Source organism: Mustela putorius, unplaced genomic scaffold (assembly GCF_011764305.1).
Source record: "Mustela putorius furo isolate JIRA1106 unplaced genomic scaffold, ASM1176430v1.1 tig00003899_pilon_pilon_pilon, whole genome shotgun sequence".
NCBI classification, from domain to species: domain Eukaryota; kingdom Metazoa; phylum Chordata; class Mammalia; order Carnivora; family Mustelidae; genus Mustela; species Mustela putorius.
In genome coordinates this window covers 14,963,693-14,986,852 of record NW_025422048.1, presented here as the reverse complement: position 1 = coordinate 14,986,852, position 23,160 = coordinate 14,963,693, and the positions used below count along the sequence as shown (strand labels likewise).

The 23,160-nt window shown below is 48.6% G+C and overlaps 1 protein-coding gene across 5 annotated transcripts in view; it reads left to right on the top strand.

The window, feature by feature from the left end:
* VGLL1 (vestigial like family member 1) overlaps window positions 1-23,160 on the top strand; it is a 30,105-nt gene that overhangs the window by 3,284 nt on the left and 3,661 nt on the right. The window contains exons 1-3 of one of the 5 annotated variants that reach the window (XM_045068162.1): window positions 3,105-3,453; window positions 9,085-9,315; window positions 18,771-19,190. In XM_045068162.1, coding sequence (XP_044924097.1) covers window positions 9,114-9,315; window positions 18,771-19,190 — 622 coding nt within the window. In that variant the 5' untranslated portion in view covers window positions 3,105-3,453; window positions 9,085-9,113. Of the gene's footprint in view, window positions 1-3,104; window positions 3,454-4,142; window positions 4,269-4,642; window positions 4,905-9,084; window positions 9,316-18,770; window positions 19,191-23,160 lie in introns of those variants that run through there. The other 4 variants (XM_013046400.2, XM_004773659.3, XM_004773656.3 and 1 more) reach the window with 4 other exon arrangements.

Here is a 23,160-nt window from a genome sequence, read left to right as displayed (position 1 = left end):
AAGTGTAATTGACATAAAAATATATTAGTTTCAGGTGTACGACATAGTGACGCAACATTTATATACCTTATGCTGTGATCACTGTGATAAATCTAGCTATGGTCTGTCACCACAGAGTGTCGTTTCAATATTATTAACTATATTGCCTGGGCGACTTACTTATTTTATTACTGGAAGTTTGTATCTTTTAATCCCCTTCCCCTTTTCGCCCACCCCCTCTGTTTACTCATCTTTCAATTTGGATAATAATACTATCTATTTTGTAGACTTATTTAAATGGCTTAATACATGTAAATTGCTGAGTGCTGTGGGGGGCCCATTGGAAACCCTGAATAACTATCAGCCCTTACATTTCTCTGGTCTGCTAGTGACACCTTTTCTGGATTTGTTCCTTTTATACTTCTTCTGGCATTTTAGTGGCATTTTGGAAGGAAGATGAGATGAAATCCATTAACTCTCTCCATCACCTTGAACTGAACCTGAGCACTTGTCTTTGAAAACTGCAAAAATAAGCACTCCAGGTGGTAAATTTTCTACCATTTTGAGTTTCACATTCTTGGTTTACTTAAACCTTGGAGACCACCTAATAGAGTACTCTCTCTTTAAAGGAGCAAAGAAATGAGAAATACCTTCCCCAAGGTTGCAGATCTATTTCGAGGGACAAATCCTTGCTTCCCAGTCCAATGTCCCTACCACTAAAAATAAGTAAATAAGTATCTACCAGAAGTGCCAAGGTGATAAACTCCGTATGTCCATCTTGTGCCCTTTCCTCCCCTTTCCTCCTATCTAAAGCCAATCCTTTCCCCAGGACTGTCACCCCCAACCTCTCCTGCTTTCTTCGGTGTTTTCTGTTATTAGTAACACCTTATTTGTAGCATATTCAACCTCTTGCGTTTAACTAGTTCCTTTAAACATATCGGAATCTATCCCTTTAAGAAAAAGGAACAACAGGGGCGCCTGGGTGGCTCGGTTGGTTAAGCAGCTGCCTTCGGCTCAGGTCATGATCCCAGCGTCCTGGGATCGAGTCTCACATCAGGCAGGTCATGATCCCAGCGTCCTGGGATCGAGTCCCACATCGGGCTCCTTGCTCGGCAGGGAGCCTGCTTCTCCCTCTGCCTCTGCCTGCCATTCTCTCTGCCTGTGCTCGCTCTCTCCCCCCCTCTCTCTATAAATAAATAAAATATTAAAAAAAAAAAAAAGAAAAAGGAACAACAGAGGTGCCTGGCTGGCTCAGTGGGCGGAGCATGCGACTCTTTATCTCTTGATCTTGGGGTTGTAAGTTCGAGCCCACACTGGGGTGCAGAGATTACTTCAAAAACATGTTTTAAGAAAAGGAAAAAGAGCAACAGACCTATTGGGCTCCTTCCTCTACCCCCAGACTCTGCTCCATCTTTCTACTCCTTTTTGCCTCCAAAGTCCTGCAAAGTACCCTCCCCATTGTGCTCCTCATCCCCCCGCACTTGCATCTGCTTCCAGCCTCATCGCTCCAGCACACGTCCCTCATTAAGATCACGTGTGAGGGGCGTCTGGGTGGCTCAGTGGGTTAAGCCGATGCCTTCGGCTCAGGTCATGACTCAGGGTCCTGGGATGGAGCCCCGCTTCGGACTTTCTGCTCAGCAGGGAGCCTGCTTCCTTCTCTCTCGCTGCCTGCCTCTCTGCCTGCTTGTGACCTCTCTCTGTCAAATAAATAAATAAAATCTTTAAAAAAATAAAAGATCACATGTGACCCCCATGCCACTCAGTCCAACAGAACATTTTCAGGCACCAGGTTCTCCCAATTCTCAGCAGCAAAGGACGCAGGTGACCAGCTCTGCCCTCGTGCAACCTGTTCTTTGGGTTTGGGGACACTAACGCCCTCCCCTCTTTTATGCCACCTCCTTGGCCATTCCTTCTCAGTAGTGTTTGCTGGCTCGCCCCGTCTACCTGGCCAGTCAATGTGGTGGTCACACAAGGCTTGGTCTTGTTTCTCTTTATCTTCATTTTTAAAAGTAGCTTAGTTCTTTATGGCTCACTCTCTGTACTCCCTGGGTGAGTTAGAGCCCAAGGCTTTGATAGCCATCTATATACTGTCAGCCCCCGAATTTAGATCTCCAACTCAGACCTCTCTCTCCACTCACTGACTGCTGTCATGTCTTCCTAGATGGCTCAAAGATGCCTTGAAATCAACACTCTCTCCTGAAGAAGGAACTCTCTCACAATGTTTCATAGCTCGGTGAAAGACGCACTAATCGATCAAGTTATGCAACCCTCAAACCAGCATTAACCTTGGTACCCCTCATCCCCTAGATCGGATTCAGCACCGAAACTTCTCTCTATATCCACCCCCTTCCTTCCCCAACGCCCAATGCTGCTCCCTTCAGCTCTCCCCTAGACCAGGGTGAGATTGGATCCCCCAATCCTTTCTGTATACCACAACCAGACTGATGACGTCAGCACACATCTGCTTAGGTCACTTGCCTCCCCCTTCCCTTTCCCACGCCCCCTCCATGCAGACCTCCAGCAAGCCCTTTAGTGGGTTCTTTTTATTCTTAGGAGAAAGACAAAATTCCTGGATATGGCCTGCAAAGCCTGGCTGGCTCTGGCCCCTGCTCACTTTCTAGCTCATTTCTCACATAGTGCTCCCTCTGCTGTCTCCAACGCCAGCACTGCTTCCTTTCCCCCAGCACTCTATTTGCCAGGCCCCTCCCACCACAGGGCCTTTGCACTAGCTATTTCCCCTCTTTGTGTGGTTAACCCTTTCTCAGCCTCTCAGGCCTCGGGCCCAGCATTATTCCCACAGGGAAGCCAGTCTTCCCTGATGAACTCAGGGCTTCTTATCAGAGTCTCTTCTAGTACCAGACACGGACTTACTAGCCTTGCCGGTGTACGTTTAATTGTGTGATTGAATAATTTCTCTCCCCGGCCACTCATTCATTCTTTCCATTCAACAAGTGTTTACTCAGCCCTCTACTGTATACCAGGCATTATTTTAGAAGGGGAGACACACTGGAAAGAAAGAAACACACAAGATGACGTCAAGCAGTGAAAAGTGCTGCGAAGAATCGGGAAGTAGGGTAATAGGGCGGGGACTACAGGAGTCTGCTGACTAGGGTGGGACAGTTGGAGAAGGCCTCTGGGACCAGCCGGCTCCGCGGAGATGTAAATGCGAGGAGAGGGCGTGTGGGGGATGGGCACCCCAGGGAGAGGAAATGGGAGGGGGAAGACAGGAGGTTGTTGACCCTATTCGAGGAACGGCCAGGAGCCCTGTGGGGCTGGAGTGGAGGAGTGAAGGGGAGGCTGGTGCAGTCCGGATGGAGTGGGGGCCAGGTCATTCCCTTGGGGCCTTGTAGCCCAGACGTGGGAAGAGAAGTTGTTGGGAATGACTGGATTCTCTGCGTCTTCTAAAACGATCCCTGGCGCTGTCTTGAGGTGAATGGACTGAAGCAGGGAGCCCTGTTAGGCGCCCAGACTCAGGTGAGCCTGGGGGAGGTGGCGAGAAAGCACAGGCTGGAATGCATTTTGAAGGTAGCCCTTCTGGGATTTGTTGATGGGTTTCTCCAGACCCTCCGGTGGGTTTCCTTTTCACCGCGAGCAAAAATCAGAAGTCTCAGCAGAGGGGCGCCTGGGTGGCTCAGTGGGTTAAAGCCTCTGCTTTCGGCTCAGGTCATGATCCCAGGGTCCTGGGATCGAGCCCCGCATCGGGCTCTCTGCTCAGCGGGGAGCCTGCTTCCCCATCTCTGCCTGCCTCTCTGTCTACTTGTGATCTCTGTCAAATAAATAAATAAAATCTTAAAATTAAAAAGTCTCAGCAGGGCCCGTGAGACCCGTCCCTCCCTCCCTCCTCTTTGGCCGTGTTGGCCTCCTCGCCCTTCTGAGAACAGACCAAGTGCGCGCCCCCGCCTGCTTTTGGTATTCCTTTGGCTACCAGGAAAGCAGATATCAACAAGATTTGCTCAAATGTCACGCTGTCAGAAAGGCCTTTCTCGGGGGTCCTGTATGTTCCCCTTCCCTGCCTCATTTTCCCGGTCAGTTTCTCTTTGTTGTACCTACCATCTGACCTGTACATACCCTGACCGCCCAGGCATATAAGCGGTGTGCACGTTTCTTCCGCGAAGGCAGAGGCTTGGTCTGTTTCACTCACTATAGAACAGAACTCCCAGAACAGTGCCGGGCCCACAGTAGATGTTTCCTAAAAGTTCGGGAACTGTTGTTGAAACGGAGAGACGAATGAAGCAAAGAACGGCTCCAGGGTCTCAGACGGCCTGAGGTCATCTGGAAGATTTTTCAAGGTGAGCGTCAGGACCTCCTGCTCCAAGCCTCCCAGCTGTGATCCCTGAACTGCTTCATTCTGTCCCAGATTCAGAGATGCACACTCTCCCTCTGGCGCCCACGGAAGCCCGCGACACGTCCAGAATTGTAGGAGTCCGGGATCCCCTTCTCTTCCCCTGGGGAGAGAGGGAGAAAGTTGTGATTAGCCAGACTGGCCCGGTTCCCGAGAGAGTAAAGGTGTCATCAATCTGAGGCTGGTCCCATAACCGATGTTTCAGACGTTATTGACTCTGTGTGTGGTTCCTGGCAAACAACTGACTGCCTACTTTAAGAGACAATATCACTAAGTGCTTTTTTTTTTAATGCAAAAGAAAGAAATAAAAAAGAGCTACCTATTTTCCTCATTCCTCCAGGTGCCCAACCCGAATGGCTTGTTGGAGCGCATTTTCTGCATTCTTAATAGATAGCCAGCAGGAAATGCCTCCTATAGCCCAGGCTGGAAGGGTAGAAAGTAGCGAGGGGAGGGTACAAAATCCCCAGCCCTAGTTCCGTAAGCACTGAGCTGCTCCTAGGGGGTCCAGGCAACTCCGATTATCACTACTCACTTTTGCTCAGCTGTCGCATCTTGCTGTCTCCATCGATGGTCGGGAATTAAGGTAGGAGAAACTGGCTATTTCTGGGGGGCCGGGGAGGGATTGGGAGTCAGCTGGGCAGGAATCAGGGCAAGGGGATGCTTTGCTCACCGAGATACAATCTGGTCCCCTTGGGGCTTTCGTTCCAAGTGATCGCTGTGGCCACCTCTCCCACACCCCACCCCACGCCCGAGGCGGTCACCGTGTCCTTGCAGGCAGACTGTGGTAGAGTTGAGGCCAGACTGCTGACACCGGATTCCATGTTAGAATATTTGTGCAGAAGTTGGGGCATCATTTTGAGGTCGAATCGGAGTGCTAGGTGTCCTTAATGTTTGCGCGTTGGGGAAAGGTTGCAAGCTGCGGGGCACTCGTGGAATTGTGCTATTCTAACTGCACAGCTGGCAACTGGCAAACCTTGACCTGAGGGTTTTGTGTGCCAAGAGGCTTTCCCTATCAGCCAGGGACTGGGACATGATCACTTTCTCCCGGAAAGTCTCCCTCCCACCCCTGCTCTGCCTCGCGGCTATCTCCCCCCTCCCCTCGTTCCAGCTTTGCAGCACCCCTTCTCCTAAGCCAGACCCCAGCCAATTCACACCTGCATTGCGAGCCCCCTCACAGAAGGCTCACTTGGGGATGGAACTGTCCACGTTTCTGCAGAGGTGCGGGGAGACGCACTTCTGCAAAGACTGTAGCCAATAACGGTTCTCAGAATCTCAGGATCCCCGAGAGACATATCCTCTCCGCTGAGGTCTCAGTGCAGCCTGGAGAATTGCTTGTGAGCAAGATCCAGAGAAGTAAGCCATGGTTCTCCTTTGGGAGGTGTGTCTTTGTGTTTGGGGAGAGGTAGCATTTGTACCCTAATCAGGATCCCGGTTGCCTAAGGTCTGATCCCTGAAGGGGATGGGGATAAGACATTGCCTCTGACTTTCACCCCCTCTAACCTTTCCTGGCTGTGGCCAGTGGCCTGGTCTCTGTTGTCCTTACCCAAGGAGGCTAGGGCATGCTCCATGGCCCTGATGTCCCAAGGGTCCGGCCGGCTGCTTTCCTTGTAGCTTCAGGGAGACTCCACCAAGATAGATTTGCAAGCCATTTCAAGCCTGAGCCTGCAGCACTGGCCACTGGCATCTCTAGGAGTAAAACCATGATGAGTCTGACAGAGGTGCTGAGCCTGAACGGGTGTTCTGTCTGCTTTCCCTGAAGAAAACCAACCACAAGCCTGATGGCTGGCTTATGGGCTGGTGCAGGGTTCCCTAGAGATCAGAAGTCAAGCCTTCACATTTGATACATGGGGACATTGAAGGTCATAGAGGGCTTCTTGGAATCCCACCAGGTAGACAGCAATGGCAGGGAAGGGACAGACATCGAAGCCAGAGAGCCCTAGCTGTGAGGCTTGGGAAGTTCATTTAACTTTCTGGTCCCCGATTTGCTCCTCTCTAAAATGGGGATAATAGTATCTGGGTTGACAGTTGTAAAGATTGGGAAAAATATGCATAGAGCTTCTGGCACACAGGCGGGATTTTATAAACCATAGCCGTAGGAGAAAGGCTGGCTCCAACATTTATCATGACTTTATAATTTGTAACACCCCCACTTTCTTTTTTCTGTTTTGACTATGTTTGGGAAATAGATTTGACATTCGACTGTGTAAATTTAAGGTGTTACATGCTAATTTGATAAATTTATATATTGTAACATGGTTGCCATTATGGTGATAATTAGCAGCCCATCACCTCGCATAATTACCCTTTCTTTTTAAAAGCTGGAATAATTTAGTCCTAGTCTTTTTGCAAGTTGGAGGACTGTGCTACAGTAAAGTCCGCTCTTAAGTGATATTATAAAGTACGGTTGACCGGACGTTTGAACTACATGGGTCCACTTATGTGAATTTTTTTACACTGTCGTGCTGTAAATGCATGTTTTCTACCTTGGGATTTTCTTTGCGTTTCTTTTCTCTAGCTTGCGTTGTTGTAAGAATACAATGTATAAAACATAGACAGACAAAATATCTGTCAAATGACTATTTATGTTGTCGGTCAACAGTAGGGTATACGTAGTTATGCAGATTTTTGACTGTGTTCAAGGATAACACCTTTGCTTTTATTTCTACAGCTCCAAAAATCAGAATATATAGCGTGTGTGTATGTTGTTTTTTTCACATCGGGGAATCACTTACCTTCTGTGAAATGCACAGATCTTGAGCGTACAACTTGATGAGTTTGGACAGAGGTGTCCATTCATGTATAACCTTCACCCTCCTCAAGGTGTAGGGCATTTCCAACACCGCGGGGAGTTCCTCACGCCCCTTCCCCATCTCCACCCCACAGCCAGCCACTGTTCTGATCTCTGTCCCCACAGGATTTGTGCCTGTCCCACGTAAGTGGAATCCTGTAATATGTGGTCTTTTGTGTGTGGCTTCCCCCACCCTGCGATCCAACATAATGTCTTTGTGATTTCTCCCTGCTGTTGTGTAGATTGGTAGTTTGTTCCTTTTTATTGCTGACTGACAGTCTATTATATGACAATGTCATAGCTAGTGTATTCATCTTCTAGATGATGGGCATTTGGCTTGCTTCCACTTTTTTGGCTATTTTAAATAGCTGCTGGGAACCACACGTAATGAGGCTTTGTGGGGACATATGTTTTTGTTTCTCTTGGTTGTATATGCCTAAAAGCAGCATTTCTGGGCCGTATAATAAGCATGTGTTTCACTTGATAAGAACCTGCCCAACAGAGTTGTTGTTTGCATGCTTTTTGGAATAAGGATACAGTGGATTTGTTTTTCAGGTAGTGCCTGGTTATGCTTAGCATGGCTGTCAACTAGGGGAAACAGGGTGATGTGCTCAGCAGAAGCTTCTCTGGACAGCAGCAGAACCCAGCTATGGCTGGGGCCAGAATGAGTCTGAAAGGAGACCTTTTCTGAAGGGTCCTCTGCTCGCTGCCAGATTCCTTCCCGACGTTTCTAGCAGGACCATGAAAGACTGAGCTGCAGAATTCATCTTTCTCCAACCTCCTAATTTTACCCAAGAGGAATCTGAATCCCAGAGAGGCTACGTGTTTCCCCCAGAATCACACAGCTGGGGAAAACCTTGCATTGTGCTTTCTCTGCATGACACGGAACTCAGGCATTCAGCCATTGTTTACTGACCGACTTATGCTAGGTGCTAGGGGTAGGGAAGTGAATAAGAAATGGCCCCCACCCTCAAGACCTAGAGAGGAACAGAGACTATGAACCTCTAAACAGTTGCATTAGATTCCCAAGAATGAATTAGGGTGCCTTAAGCCAGAGCACACTGCCAAGTCTGGTTGGATGGCCAAAGGTAAAGAAACCTCTGGACAGGCTACTCCTCTTGAATGCCCACTCTGCTCCAAAGGAGCCTGCCGTTAGGGTTCTGTGTTGGAAGCCAAGTTTAAGGCAACTGGGCAGACAGCTGTCGTGCATCCACTCTGTCTCAGGCACTGTTCTAGATGCAGAGGCTGTGGCAGTCAGTGGGGTTGGCGATCTGACAATCGTTCAGGAACTTTTCACCAATATCGCCCTATATGTTAGCACAGAGAATGTCTTTGAGATCTGAATTTGGTTCAGAATCTGTCTGGAGGCCTGAGGACTGGTGTCGTTGGCCATTGCCCGTTTTTAGTGTGGGGCGGGGTGGTGGGAGGGGGTTAGCCAACAAATGAGTGCGGGAATTTGATGGGTTTTATTCTCTCGCCCGCAAAAGGTCAGGATGGCATGGAGAGCAGTGTTTATTATGAAAAGTGAAGTACCCACTGGATTGCTTAGTCAAGTTCTCAGAGTGGGGGGGCGGGTAGGCGCGGGGGGTGGTGGGTTGCAGACCTTTGTCCAGGGGCATCTACATGCAGTTCTGGGTCAATCTTGGCTCATTTGGTTTTAGAGGAGAAAGGCATTTCCCCAAAAGGCAAGTTGCTCTTTTGTCTTCAATGGCCTTTTTTTTTTTTTTTTTTTAAATCATCCCACTGTTCTTCTACCTGAGTGGCCACGTAATTCTCCCGTGTGGCTCTTGAGAGTCCCTTCGGCGCTTTGTAGAGCTCTGTCCTGTTCTGGAATGCGGGTCAGACAAGGCTCCACACCTGGTCCCCAGGCCAGCACCGCATCGCACGGCAGTGCCCCCAAAGTGCCTCTCATCCCAACCACAGCCAAGCCCCTTGGAAAAAATTGTGCCAGTGACGTTTTGTGTTTGATCCGCAGCTGTCCCTCGCCTACCTGTGTTGCTCACCATGGAAGAGATGGAGAAGACTGGTATTCAGCTGCAGAGACCTATAAAGACAGAGTGGAATCCCCGGTGTGTCCTCTTCACCTATTTCCAAGGGGACATCGGCAGTGTGGTGGATGAGCACTTCTCCAGAGCTCTGCGCAATGTCAGGAGCCCCGAGGGCTTGAGCCCCTCAACCCAGAGCCCAGACGTGATGCTGAGGAATGGTGAGCATGTTGGGAGGGAGGAGGCTGGAATTCTCGGTCAAGGCTACCACAGAAAGACCAATTCTCCCCTGCCTTTGATGCGCTGAGACGTGTGTGTATTTGGGAAGGCAAGTCACACTGTGAGTGAGAAACTGCACTCATTTCTTGGAGGTTTAGTGTGAAAATCAACACCATAATCCAACTAGGTCACCTGTTTCATGATTTCCTTAATTGCATTCAATGCTGGGTTCACTGCTTAGTACATAATAAGAGAGCCATGACTGTTTGCTATTATCAGCCTTCATCATTTATTTATTTATTTAAAAGATCTTTATTTATGTATTTATTTGTCAGAGATTGAGAGAGAGAGTATGCAAGCATGAGCAGGGGGAGCGGCAGGCAGGGGGCAAAGCAGGCTCCTCACCTGCACGAGCCCGATGGGAGGCTCGATCCCAGGACCCCAGGATCATGACCTGAGTTGAAGACGCTTAACTGACTGAGCCACCCAGGTGTCCCAGCCTTTGTTATGTATTATTATGATTGCTACAACTGGACATGATTGCTACCACATGTCCCCTGTAGGTGCACCCAGCCTCCCTTCAACTAATAGCAGATGACCTAGTGAGCGAGGGTGGGGCTCCAGAGGGGTCCATGAAGAGTCTCGGGGAGCACCTCTCTCCCCGCCCTTAATAGCATTAGGACGTCAACTGCACACACTGTTTGGTAATTTAAAAATAAAGAACAAGCATTCTCGGGGCACCTAGGTAGTTCAGTTGGTTAAGTGTCCCACTCCTCGTTTTGGCTCAGATTATGATCTTGGGGTCGTGAGAACGAGCCCCAAGTCAGGCTCTGTGCCCTGTGGGGAGTTGGCTTAAGACTCTCTCGCTCTCCCTCTGCCCTGCTCCACTTGTGCACACTTTCTCTCTCTAAAATAAATGAATAAATAAGCATTCTTCCATCTCCAAACAATTATTTCAAGAAAGATGAGTCCAGGAGTGCTCATTACAATACCCAGGGTTGCAGAAAACTATAAAATTAAGCTGGCAGGGCTGTAGTAGGACTTTCATAGACCCTAGACCCTTCTGGGCCTCTTCCTCAGTACAATTATGAAAAAAGACACATTGTGACTGCAGTGGTATAAAAACAACTTTAATTCAGGCTGGATTCTTTTTATGTATTCATTGTTTTGTTATATTCATTTTTCTTCTAATTTTAAAAGATGTTAGAACATTTCATGGGCTCCTAAAAGTATCCGTGGGCCCTAGGTACTGAACCTGCTGTGCCTCATGGAGAAGTCACCCTGCGAGATGGATGGGAGTCCGTCCACCATTTTGAAATGTGCAATAGACCGGGGTCTGGTTGATTTCAAGAACTCTCGGTTGTAGTTGCCCAGCACCCGTGTTGAATGCCCGGCTGCCACCGGAGTATGTACATGCCTCCAAATGGGTGTTTGCTTTATACAAAGATGCCAAGTGGGGGGCATCTGCCTGTGGGGGATGATCTTACCTCTTTTCAGGAGCCATCACTCCAGCTTCACTCTTTGGGCCTGAATGGGGAGTTGGTGTGTATATCCGATATATTCGCCTTTGTAGAATTTACTTGTGTCTTAGAAATTATTTTTCCCGTTAGGTGACATGATTTTCTGAGACTCTTGTGAGTTGAGCAAACACATGGAAGGTGGCGTGGTAGCAGCGGCCACTAAAGGAAATTATGTAGAGCTTGCAGTTGCAACGGGCACAATGGGGGTGGCTGGAGGGTGGGGGGTGATGTCCAAGAGGGTAGTGAGTACTTCAGAGCAGGAGCAGCAACGACTGACTGAGTCATGTGGGGGAATTAACGTGTAGTAACAGCTGATAAACGGGATAAGTGGGTTTCGGAGGATCTAATCTGCTCCTTGGAAGATTCAGAATCCCAAGCTCTTCACAGGCATGGACTTTGGTTATGTGGCTTTCACTGAGTTCTGAACACACTGGCTTGGATTCATTATAATTGCTCCCTTGTAAGTGCCATCTACCTATAGTCCCTCACATCCTCTGTCCCGCTTGCCTATAAACCCCAGCCTGAAATAAAACCAACTCTTGGCCTCTTGCCCCATTTGGTAGTGAGACTCAAAAATGGCACCCACGCGCACTCTGTCCTCTTCCTCTCTTGGTCTTTGGAACTCACTCCACTCAGGCTTTCGTCCTTATGACTCTTTAACCACTCTCATTGAGGTTAGCCAGTGACCTCCAGTTGCCAAATCAATGGTCTTTCCCCGTCTCCATCTTGTTTTTTGATCCGTCGGCAACATTGGCTGCAGTGAGTGGCTCCTCCCTCTTAGAAATGCCTCCCTTGGGCACCTGCATGGCTCAGTGGGTTAAGTGGCTGCCTTCAGCTCGGGTCATGATCCCAGAGTCCTGGGATTGAGTCCCGCATCGGGCTTCCAGCTCTGCAGGGAGTCTGCTTCTCCCTCTGACCTTCTACTCTCTCATGCTCTCTCTTGCTTTGTCTCTCAAATAAATAAATAAAATCTTAAAAGAAAAAAAAAAAGAAATACCTCCCTCACTTGGATCTCGTAACATCACATTCTCTTGGTTTTCCTCCTTCCCTCCAGGTTACTACTCTTCAGTCTTCTTGACTGGATGCCCTCTTCTCTTCGGCTTCTAAATATTTGGAGACCCCAGTGTTCGGGTTGCAGACAATTTCTCTATCCACACTCACTCCCTAAGGGATCTCTTCTCTCTCTTGGTCTTAAGTACCATCTGTATCCATTCCAAATGCATTACCTTCAGCCCAGACTGCATTTCAGTCCTGTCTATCCAGCTGCGTATTTGATCCCTTCACATGTCTACTAGGAATCACCAACAGCGAGGCTCAGATTGAGCTCTTACACTCCTTGACCTGTTCTGTCCACTGTCTCCCCATCTCAATACATGGCAGCTGCATCCTTCCGGTTAACTGGGAGTCATGGTTAACTCCTCTCTTCGTCCCCTACGCCATGCTCAGTCCTTTGAAAAATTCTGTCAGTTTTACCTTCAAAATATACCCATGCTCTGACCATGCCTGCCCCCTCTGCTGCTATCATGTTGGTCCAGGAAGCTGCCATCTCACCCCTGGATATTTTTTAAGATTTTATTTATTTATTTGACAGAGATCACAAGTAGGCAGAGAGGCAGACAGAGAGAAAGAGGGGGAAGCAGCCTCCCTGCTGAGCAGAGAGCCCAACTCCGGGCTCGATCCCAGGACCCTGAGATCATGACCTGAGCCGAAGGCAGCAGCTTTAACCCTCTGAGCCACCCAGTTGCCCTCACCCCTGGATTTTTATAGTAGCTTCCTGACTGGTCTCCTTGCTTGCATCTTTGCTCCCCTTCTGTCTGTTCTCAAGATAGTCAGAATGGTATCACTAAAAGGAAAGTCTCATCCTGTATCTCTTCTGTTCAGAACCTTCCAGTAGCTTCCTGTCTCACCCGGAATCAAATCCAAAGTCTTGCATGGGGCCCTGTTTTCATTCTGATTTCATATCCAGCCACCCCCTCCTCATCTCATCCAATCTAGTCTCCTACTATTTGTAGAACATGCCAAGTACAGTCCTGCCGCAGGATCTTTGGAGCTCCCCATCCCTTTCCCTGAAATGCTCTTTCCCTAGATAACTGCATGACTTTCCCCTTTTCTCCATTCAGCTCTCCATTGGAATGTCACCTCTCCAGCCAGGCCCTCTCTGCACAATCTGTGCAAAAAATAGAAACACCCTCCCCCCATCACCCTCTGTCTTCTTACACTATTTTTATTTTATTTTATTTTATTTTATTTTAGTATATTATACATTTACGTGTTTTCTTTCTTGTCTCCTCCCATCGTCTAAACTCTGAATCACCTGCAGGGCCTCTGCGTTAATTGCTACTTCCCAAGACACATGGAAGGTGCGCAGTAAATATCGTCTGAATGAATGAAATCGTGATTCAGATGTCTGCTGTAGATGGAGTCACTGAGGAGAGTGGGGCGGGTGGCTTTAGAACCAGCTCCACCATTGATTAACGACGTGATCTCAGGGCACACCCCTTCCTCTGTCCATACCTCCACTGCCTGCTCTCTCTAGCGGAGTATTATTTAACTATAGGAGGAGTCCATGAGATCGTGCATGTCCACTGGCACATAGTGCTATGTAGGTGTTCGTTCTGGTTGTGTGGTCGTAGGAAATCTTGATGTGTTTTTGAGTGGCTAGAGCGATAGGGGGGGCCTGCATTCAAAGCACTAAGATCGCAGAGCAACAGGCCCCTCCTGGACACCTAACGCATTTTCTAGGGGCTTCTGCCATGTGGCGGCCATATGGTTTCCTATGCCTTCTGATTTCATTCTCTTCTGTGATGTTCCTGTGCGTGAAGGGAACTTGGACGTGGCCCTGCTTCTTGCCCAAGCCAACCTTCCCAGGCCGAACAGACAGGCAGCCATCTTCTCCACTTAGTCTCCGGGTTGCATTCACCCTGTGAAAATCTCCCGGCTCCCTTGACGGTGAAGATGTCTTGCTCACGGAGTGCGGGGCAGGTGGGGCAAAGTTTGGTCCAGCTGACTGGGTAGAGGAAGGCCTGTCTTCCTCGAGGCCTCTCAGCACGGTTAAGAGTCAATCGCTCGTGAGTTCTCTTGCCTCACGGGAGGTCCCGTGAAAGAAGGCCCGTCCCCCAGTGGTTCCCACAAGACGGGTTCTGTGAGAGCCCCACAGCTTCGGAAATGGTGGGAAATCCATGAAGTGGCCTTTCATTACTGACCGTTAGCAGCCTCTCAGTCCCAGCAGGCCAGCCCCAGGCCGCCCAGCCCTGGCTGAACCGTGTGCCCAGCAGAACAGGCCCCCATTCACAGGCTCCCGTTACGACTCGGCCACTTTCTAAGGGCGCTCTGTCAAGCCAAAATATGTGGAGCCCAAATACAGGGGCCCATGTGGCTAGGAAATGCCATCGAATTTCCTGGCTGTTTTCCCCAAATCCAAATTATTTTTTTATTTACTTATGTATATTTCACACTGGCTGGACTTTGGAAAACGCAGGCTGAAGGCATTTTTGAATTATCTGCCTTTGAAAAGGACATGGAGGATTTCAGAGTAGGTAACCAGAGAAGCTTCAGAAGGCGGAGGACAGGGTCTTCCGGCCTCAGGAAAGGGCTGCTAGAAGGACTTTCGCGAAGGGTAACAATTACAGAGCACGTCTTGTGTGCGGGGCGCTTTGCTGGGGGCTCCCACATGGATGCGCTCATTGAATCCTCACACCAGCTATTGCTTAATTTCCATTGTGCCCATTATCTTGGGAAGAAAACTGAGGCTAGCCAGTTCAACTCCGATCCTGAGCGCTCAGCCACTCTCAAACACTGCCCGTGTTCTGTGTTTCGTCTTCATTTCCACCCAGGAAAAGGCTCTGGATAATCAGCACACGCCTGGGTACCCCAGGAAGGCGATATAAAGGAGGGAGTGGGACCCAGCAGGGCGCCCTAGCACCCCGGCACAGGACCGTGTCCTGTAAGCTGTCCTTCTGTCCCTGGTGTTGTTTCAACCTCAGCTAATACAAACAATATCCTCTTTGTTTCTGGGGTGAATGAATAAGAGGCCGGTGCCACTAGCCAGGAAGGCAGAGAAGGGAGAGTCAGTGCGTACAGATCAGACGAGCCGAAGGTTGGACTGTCATGGTGCAAGAAGGGAGTGTTCTCAGGGTGCTAGGTTTTCCCTTCATCATAAAGCAGGATTTGTATTAAAGGCAGAGAAAGAGGAAGGGGAGGAGGACGAGAAGGAAGGATGGGTGGAAGGAAAGCTGGCCGTTACGGATTGGTCTTTTACAACCGTGACTCTGATCTAATGAGTCAAGGGGCTTCCTCAGTTTTTATTTAAAAAAATGTTTTAATCACAAAAGTACTGTTATTTTTTTGAAAATTAGAAAACAAAGACAAGCATTCAGGACAGAAGCACCGGTGCTTATGCATACATGCTAAGTTTTGTACCATGACATCATTTTGTACATAAGTCATGTGTGTGTGTATATATATACATATACACACTTGTATATATACATGTAAATATCCCAGGACACAGAGATCATGATCTGAGCCGAAGGCAGCTGCTTAACTGACTGAGTCCCCCCAGGCACCCCTACAACATCATTTTAATGGCTCCAGGGTATCTTTTATAGATGTACCAAATCTATTATAATTTTTGGACATCAGATTATTACCAATTTGTCACTATATTACAAATCTCCTTTTGAATATCCTCATAGCTACATTTTTGCACACATCCTTGATTACATCCCTAAATCGTTGTAAGGGAAATGATTGGATCAAAGGGTGCATATCAGTTGCCCCCAGAAACAGTCCAGACGCAGGAGTGTGTGAGAGCACGCGGCGCGCGCACTGCCTTCTTTGCAATACTGGGGAGACAGAGCTGCTAAGGGCATGAGTTTTGGAATCAGGCAGGCAGAGCGTTTGCTGGCTGCATTGCGTGGCCTTGGGCAAGTCACCTTAGCCACTCCAAGTCTTTATTTTGTCAGCTGGGTTGCTGTGAGGATCACGTGAGCTCAGGTGGGCAGAGCACTGAGCCAAGTGCCTGCCCAAGATAAGTGCTCAGTAAACAAAATTTTTGTGGATTTGCAATCGCTCTTACCCACCTCTGGTGTATCATTTCCTGGAAATGGGCACACACTGAGCAGTGGCTTCTGAAAATTCTCTTCCATGCCATCAACCCTCCACATCAGCCTTCAAGGGCTGCTGTGGCTGTGGGCTCTTACGCTCAGCCCTGGACTCTCCCCTTCCCCAGCACTCTCTCTCTCTCTCTTTTTTTTTTTTAAAGATTTTATTTGACAGTGAGAGAGATCACAAGTAGACAGAGAGGCCAGCAGAGAGAGAGGGGGAAGCAGGCTCCCTGTCCCAAGACCCTGAGATCGTGACCTGAGCCGAAAGCAGAGGCTTTAACCCACTGAGCTACCCCGGCGCCCCTCCCCAACCCTCTCTCGAGGCTAGGATGGGACTGGGAGGCATGGTCTAGATGCTCAGAGCTGGGAGCGTTTGGGATGGAAGCCTTTTTTATTCCACGTGAAAGGAAAATCCAGGCTGCTCTGAGTGTCCCAGAACTGAAATGTTCCTGGACTGGTCTCCATTCATTCATGTAGTTTGGGGTTTGATAAAGCAGCCGTCTTCCCTGGGGCTCCCTCCCTCTTTTCTCTGGAGGTAATTAAGAGCGGGGGGACCTTGGATAAGAAAGTGTCTCCAAGGTCACTTCTAGCAGCGGCTGCAGCCACCTTGAGCCAGTCAGGGCTGTGGCTTAGAATGCTTTCACGGTTCACAGGGTAGGGGAGCACAGCTGCCGGGAAAAGTGCCCCCCCCACCCAAAATTCAGGGCCTCCACTCCATAAGGCACCAACATCCAAGTCTCCTCTGGAAAAATGACTTTCCTCAAGTCATCCAAGGCCCACCATGCGGTTGCTGTGAACTTGGGATGTGAGACGCTGCCTCCTTCCTGTCGCCATCCCAGCTGTGCTCTGGTGCACACAGTGACAAGTGGAACCTTGGACAGTGGCACACCACCCACTCCCCTGAACGTTTTGATCGGAAAATTCTGGAAGGCTTAAAAAAAAGAAAAGAAAAAAGAAAATTCTGGAAAGGAAGCAGTTAAATATTCAAAAGCCACTGGCACCCTGCCTTGTCCATTTCAAGCAAGGTCGTATATCTGAGATCTGTAAGGCCAGTTTGGATGGCAACTGCCCGCTTGTGGGGCTACACATTGTTTCTAACTTGTGCTCAGAGCATGCACAGTTATCTCACTCAACGTGAAGCATGCCTAGTGATTATACTAAGTCAGCTTAACCGCTCATTTTGTGCTGCACAGTGGCCTGCATGGCTACCGCTCTGCAGATACCAATTTTCAAAAGTAGCATTCATCACCAAAGAACAAATCTTAAGATGTTTCTCTGCCCTTGGTTTCATCAAGAGAGGCCAACCATCGCTCCTTACTCATTGCGAGTGATGTGAAACGCTGGGTAGAATGTCCATGTCACGTAGGTTAGGACTTCTTTTGCTCTCATCTGGATTACACGACGAGCTATGATGGGAGGGCAGGTGTGTGGGAGGGGGAGGTGCTTCAGTGTCACTGCAGATCACTCAAGATGCGTTTATCTTGTACGAAATCAAGGGAAGTGGAACACTGGGGGAGCTGGGAGAGGCGCACGTGGGGTGGAGGGTGGGGGGAAGGGAACCAGACAGTCTCTCCAGCCCTCCAGTCTTCCTTTGTCTCCACGCCCACGCCCCCCTTCATTATCTTCCATAGATGAGAGGCTCTAGGCTTTAAGCACCATCTGCCAGCGCTCCGTCCCCCCTCCCTTCTTGCCTGAGTGGGTGTTGCGAATGGGGAAAACATCCATCCATGTCACGAGCTGCCCTAGACTTTTTGAAAACTCGGTTTCAGCTGCTACCCTAGGCACAATGAGAATAGTATCTCTGAGACCAGAAGAGACTCCATGCCCCCTTGCTAGTGCGCAAGAACCTTGCAAGAAGAAACTGAGTCACTACTTTGACCTCAAGCATTTTGCTTTTGCAGGAAGAGGTCAAAGCACTCACTTCCTTACCCTGACTAATCTGCTTTGCTAATTTGGTCCATGTCCCTGGTCCCTCTAGAAAATGGGGTTTTGACCCCTAGACTTATACATGGCCAAGCATTAAACCCTTTATAAAGTTCTAGTTGGTGTATTCAAACCACGAGCTATAAAATCAAACCAACCAGCAACAACCAAACACAAACACCTTTCCTTTTCTTTCCCTCCCTTCTTTCCTTCCTTCCTTTCCAAATCACCTTTTTAATCAAGCGATTTTACTTATAGAAGTTTCCTTGAGGGGCTTGTTGGACATGGGTGCAAAGATGTTCATCACAGTCTTGTTAATTTAACTAAACACTGTGCTGCTGCGGGCTCTACTCGTTGCCGTGGGCGGATATTTGTGATATTTTAATGATGCCAAAGCAGCCTTAAAAATCCTATGTGATGTGAAAACCATGTGGACCGGGGCACCTGGGTGGCTCAGTGGTTAAGCCGCTGCCTTCGGCTCAGGTCATGATCTCAGGGTCCTGGGATCGAGTCCCACATCAGGCTCTCTGCTTGGCGGGGAGCCTGCTTCCCTCTCTCTCTCTGCCTGCCTCTCTGCCTACTTGTGATCTCTCTCCGTCAAATAAATAAATAAAATCTTAAAAAAAAAAAAAAAACCATGTGGACCTAAATAGAAGCAAATCCCAGAAAGAAGTATGCCTAAAGGGAGACAATGGTGGTCTCTGGGTATTGCAATCAAGAGAGGGGCTTGTTTTCTTTTTTGTTTTGGGGGGGTCTTTCTCTCTCTCTCTCTCTTTTTTTTTTTTTTTTTTACTTTTTCTACATTTTCTTCACATTAAAAAAGAGTCTGTAGTAACCAGAAAAAATGCTGCTATTTCCATTTTGAAAACAATAAGCCCCTAACATGTCTTATAAATCTTTCCTTCCCAGATAGTGACATGCCTCCAAATCAGTGGCGTTTCTCTTCCCAGTGGACAAAGCCAGAGTCAGAAGCATCTTTTGCTTATGGTGCCACCAACTGCAGCTTGAATGGGCCCAGTGTCCCGATGCCGGATCAGTACCCAGTGCCCCTGGCGGGGAGCCCCTCTGATCCGTCTGACGAGCCGTGGCAGTACCCCTTCCTGGGCAGCCCCAGCTGCTCAGAGCCTGGCTACTCTCACGCCTACTCCAGTGAGCACATGGTTCTAGAACCCCAGCCCGATGGGAAATATGAGCCCTTTTTAAGTCTCCTCCAGCAAGACCAACACCTCGCCCATCCTCAGGAATCTGCCGTGTGGGAGGACTACAGCTCTGCCCAGGTAGCCGGAGGCCCCGGATCGCTCTGCGACTTGCCTCCCAGCTCAGCCCACGGTAAGGAAATTGCCTCCAGATACTCGGAGGACCGCCTTCGATTGGCTGTCGTCAAGAGCGAGTTGGCCACGAGGTGGGGTGCCAAGGCTAATCGCTGCCTCTTCAGACATGGGGCTTCGGAGGGATGGAATGTTCTGCTGCAGTGTTCCGTAGACTAATGATTCAGGGTTAGTTGGCCCCGAATAGTCACCCCAGTCTGTGGACTTGGACTTAGTCTAGAAAAAGGATTTAGGCTGTTGCCTAAAATCCTAGGATCCTGCCTCCACCTCGCCATCAGCCACCAAATAATCTGCTTGGGAAACAGAATTCTCTGACATACCTACAGGCTCAAACTCTATCCTCTAGACAGGTTGGCAACTGGCCGTGATGACTATTTCCTGGGCAGAAACAAGGGCAATCTATACCAGCCATCTGCTCCAAGCATTAAAATTCAAAGCCACCATAGAGGCGGTCCCATGGGTGCCTGGAGACGCCACCGTGCCTGGCTGGCTGTGGCTCATGCCTGTGCCCTGGGCCCCTCCTGCTCAGTCTCCCTCGGGCGCCTGTGCCCTGGCACCACCCCTCCCGCTGAACTAACCCCCACCCCCTTAAGGCTCATTCACTTCTTCATTCACTCACTTACCCAACCAATGTTTAATCATCGCTTACTAGATGCCAAATGCCTACCCAAAAAACAAGACTTCCTTCTTTGTAAAAGGCTGAGGGACAACTGGCCTGAAGTACACTTTCACCAACAGAACAACCCAATCTACAAAATTTGCTTTTCCTATGAAATATTTGTAATAATATATATTTGATGGTTTCACGGGGCCAAGTCCGCATCCTCTGGCATTCCGAACTCTGCACGAATTTTCACACGTGTCTGTAGTTGTAGTGTTCCATGCCTGAAAGAAATTGCTAGAAGTTGCCTTTATGTGGAACTAAATATATAGTACATAAAGGGCCTGTTCAGCGTAGCCTACTGAAGTCAGGCACCGTGTTCCAGCCTAATGTCAAAAACAAACTTCCCATTAAAATACCACTCTTGTCATTTCCAGAGTTTGATTCGGAATGGGCTTCAAGAGTAAATCATAAAAATGTCATGCTTGGGAAGCCCATGACAATTCCCACCCCTGTACTCTTTCTCAAAAATCTGTTCCTACTGGATTCAGAGGAAAACTTAGGCCAGCCGTGTTTCCATATATGTCTGTGCATACACACAGCAGAGCCCTGTTTCAACAGTTGGTTAGAACACAGATGGCTCAAATCCTCACCTCCCAAACATAATGACTATACAGTTCAAACCCGATGCAGCAAATATTTAGTGAACATCTACTATACGCCAGGCACATTATGGCAAAATTATGAAGCAGGCGTGATCCTATTTCTGAAACTTCTAGACACATTCTGAAATGTTTATCACCAAGTCTGACTACCGAGAACTTCACGCTCTCCTACTAACACTGACATTAGTTGTATTCATGGGCTGGATGGTCTAGGATCTGTTGGGGAAGTCAGGAATGCTGCCTGGGAACGAGATAGGAATGAGACCCCAAGGTACCTTAAAACCAGAAACTTCTCTGTTTTTGTAACATCTGATGAGAGGAAATATGCCCCGTGTCTATCAGCTGAGGGGTGGGGGGCACCTGGGTGGTGGCTCAGTCAATCCAGGGTCCTGAGATCGAGTCCCGCATCGGCCTCCTTGCTCAGCGGGGAGTCTGCTTCTCCCTCTCTACCCCTGCCCCTGCTCATATTCCCGCTCTCTCTTTCTCTCAAATAAAGAAATAAATAATCTTTAGAAATAAACTGAGGGTCAGGCATTTGGAGTCCCTGGAGATTTCGAATCCTCCTTTCTAGAAAAGAAAACTTATTTTCCCCCAGATGGTGGACCCGGCAATGCCAGCTTTGCAAGTGCAAGTGGGTGTGGGGTTCTACCTTTGATACTTTGTCCCTATAGCTTGGGAACACAACTTGAGGAGAAGCTCATAGTGTGAAAACCAGGCTCTTCAACTGGTATGACCCCGATTTCTATTACTTAGTATTTTCATAGTTGCAGTTTGCTTCATCTTAGTCTCAAAGAGCCCATGTACTTGGTGCCTTGCAAAATGTCTTGACCTTTTTTTTTTTTTTTTTACCATTTTCTCAATTTGCAATCTGAGCAGCTCTATGGAGTTTTTACCTGGGCAGGATTTAACCCAGATGACTCAGCGAAATGAACGAATTCATGCAGATTAGTTTGCTTGCCCCAGATGTTGAGTTTTCAGCCCAGCACAGAGGGCCACCCCGGAACTCCGCAGCCCAGGAAAATACCATCTGAGGCTAAAAGCCAGGACTCTGGGCTCCACATTCAATTTGAAAGTGGTGTTAGTAGGAACTTCCAAATGGGAATGTGGTTCTAATCTGGGTTCATGATGTACTAGTCTCAGAAACTTGGGCATGTTTCTTTAACCTCTCCGTTCCTCGGCTGGCTTATTTGTAAAATGAGGATTAAGATAGTGTGCCCCGGTGTAAATGCTTAGGATCTATATTCCAGTGTTAATTAGCCACAGTATGCCATTAAAAGTAAGCCACCAAGAACACAGAGTAAGACTGGCACGCAGTAAGCCATCAAAAAGTGACATTGGAGGGGCGCCTGGATGGCTCAGTGGGTTAAAGCCTCTGCCTTCGGCTCAGGTCATGGTCTCAGCGTCCTGGGATCAAGCCCCGCATCGGGCTTCCTGCTCGGCAGGGATCCTGCTTCCTCCCTCTCTCTCTGCCTGCCTCTCTGCCTACTTGTGATCTCTCTCTGTCAAATAAAAAAAAAAAAGTGACGTTGGGGAGGAGGGTATCTTGTATGCCTCAGGCTGCTCTGGGCTATGGGCGTGAGGAGCCCATAGTAGTAGATCTCACTAGAATGTTAGCTTCTTAAGAGCCAGGGCACTGAGAGGTGTGTACCCACATCCCAGCATCTGCAACAGAGCCCGGCACAGAGGGGAATACGTATTTGAGAGAGTGCTGGAAACAACAGAACGTTGAAGAAGGAAATAGTAAAAATACATCTTTGACACGGTACAGATTATTTTGTTTGAAGCCCTTGGGTAAGACAGACCAACGGACAAGCCATAAGTCACCGTCGGTGATTAATTGGCCATGGCCAAGAGAAGAGTTGGATTTAGGGCTGGTTCAAGAGCTTTAGCGTGACTGAGTCACGCTTCACACCAATCTCTACCTGAGATTAATTAATTAATTAATTAATGAAAGTCAGGATTATAAAGTCCCCTCTAAGTACTTGTGAATAGGTTGTACGTTTTTCAATGTTAAGCCTTAGAATTACTGAAAACTTGATGTCTAAAATTGTTCCTACGCCAAAAATAGCAGCAACAACATGTATGGGTGTGGCTTGTGGGCCAGATCCCACACCCGCCGTCCTGCTCCGTGCCCACAGTGCCCTGGTGAATTGTGTATGTGCCTGTCTTTGGTGTCTTACACAACAGGTCTTCGGGGAATAATGTTTGAATGAATATTCTCATTTTGTAGATGAGAAGACAGAGTTTCAAACAGGTGACAGGACTTGCCCTAAGATCACACAGCAGCAGGTGGCTGCTTCTTTGCTCTCCATCTTAAAGCCATCTTCAGTCATAAATGACAATACACATAAATCCTAAAAAACAATTCCAAGTTCAATCAAGTGTACCGCAGTGAGAGTTGGCAACTGGTAAGATCGTTTCACTGCCTATGGGTTCCCTGACTATCTGTGGCCGGGACACTGTCCTAGAATAAGGGGAGGGAATGCTGGGAAAGCGGGCACATGAACAACAGTTGAGGGGAGATGGGGAGTGGGTACTTGGTTATGCCAACCGTCCCAAGTCAGCTGTCCGGCCCCTGGGGCCTTGGGCAGAGGGAGGCAGCAGGGCACGGGGACTGGGAAAGCGGCCACTTCTGGGCGCTCCAGCAAAGCCCCTACTCTTCAAGTTTCCAGATCTTGGCTGATGGTGAGCACCACGGGAGAGCT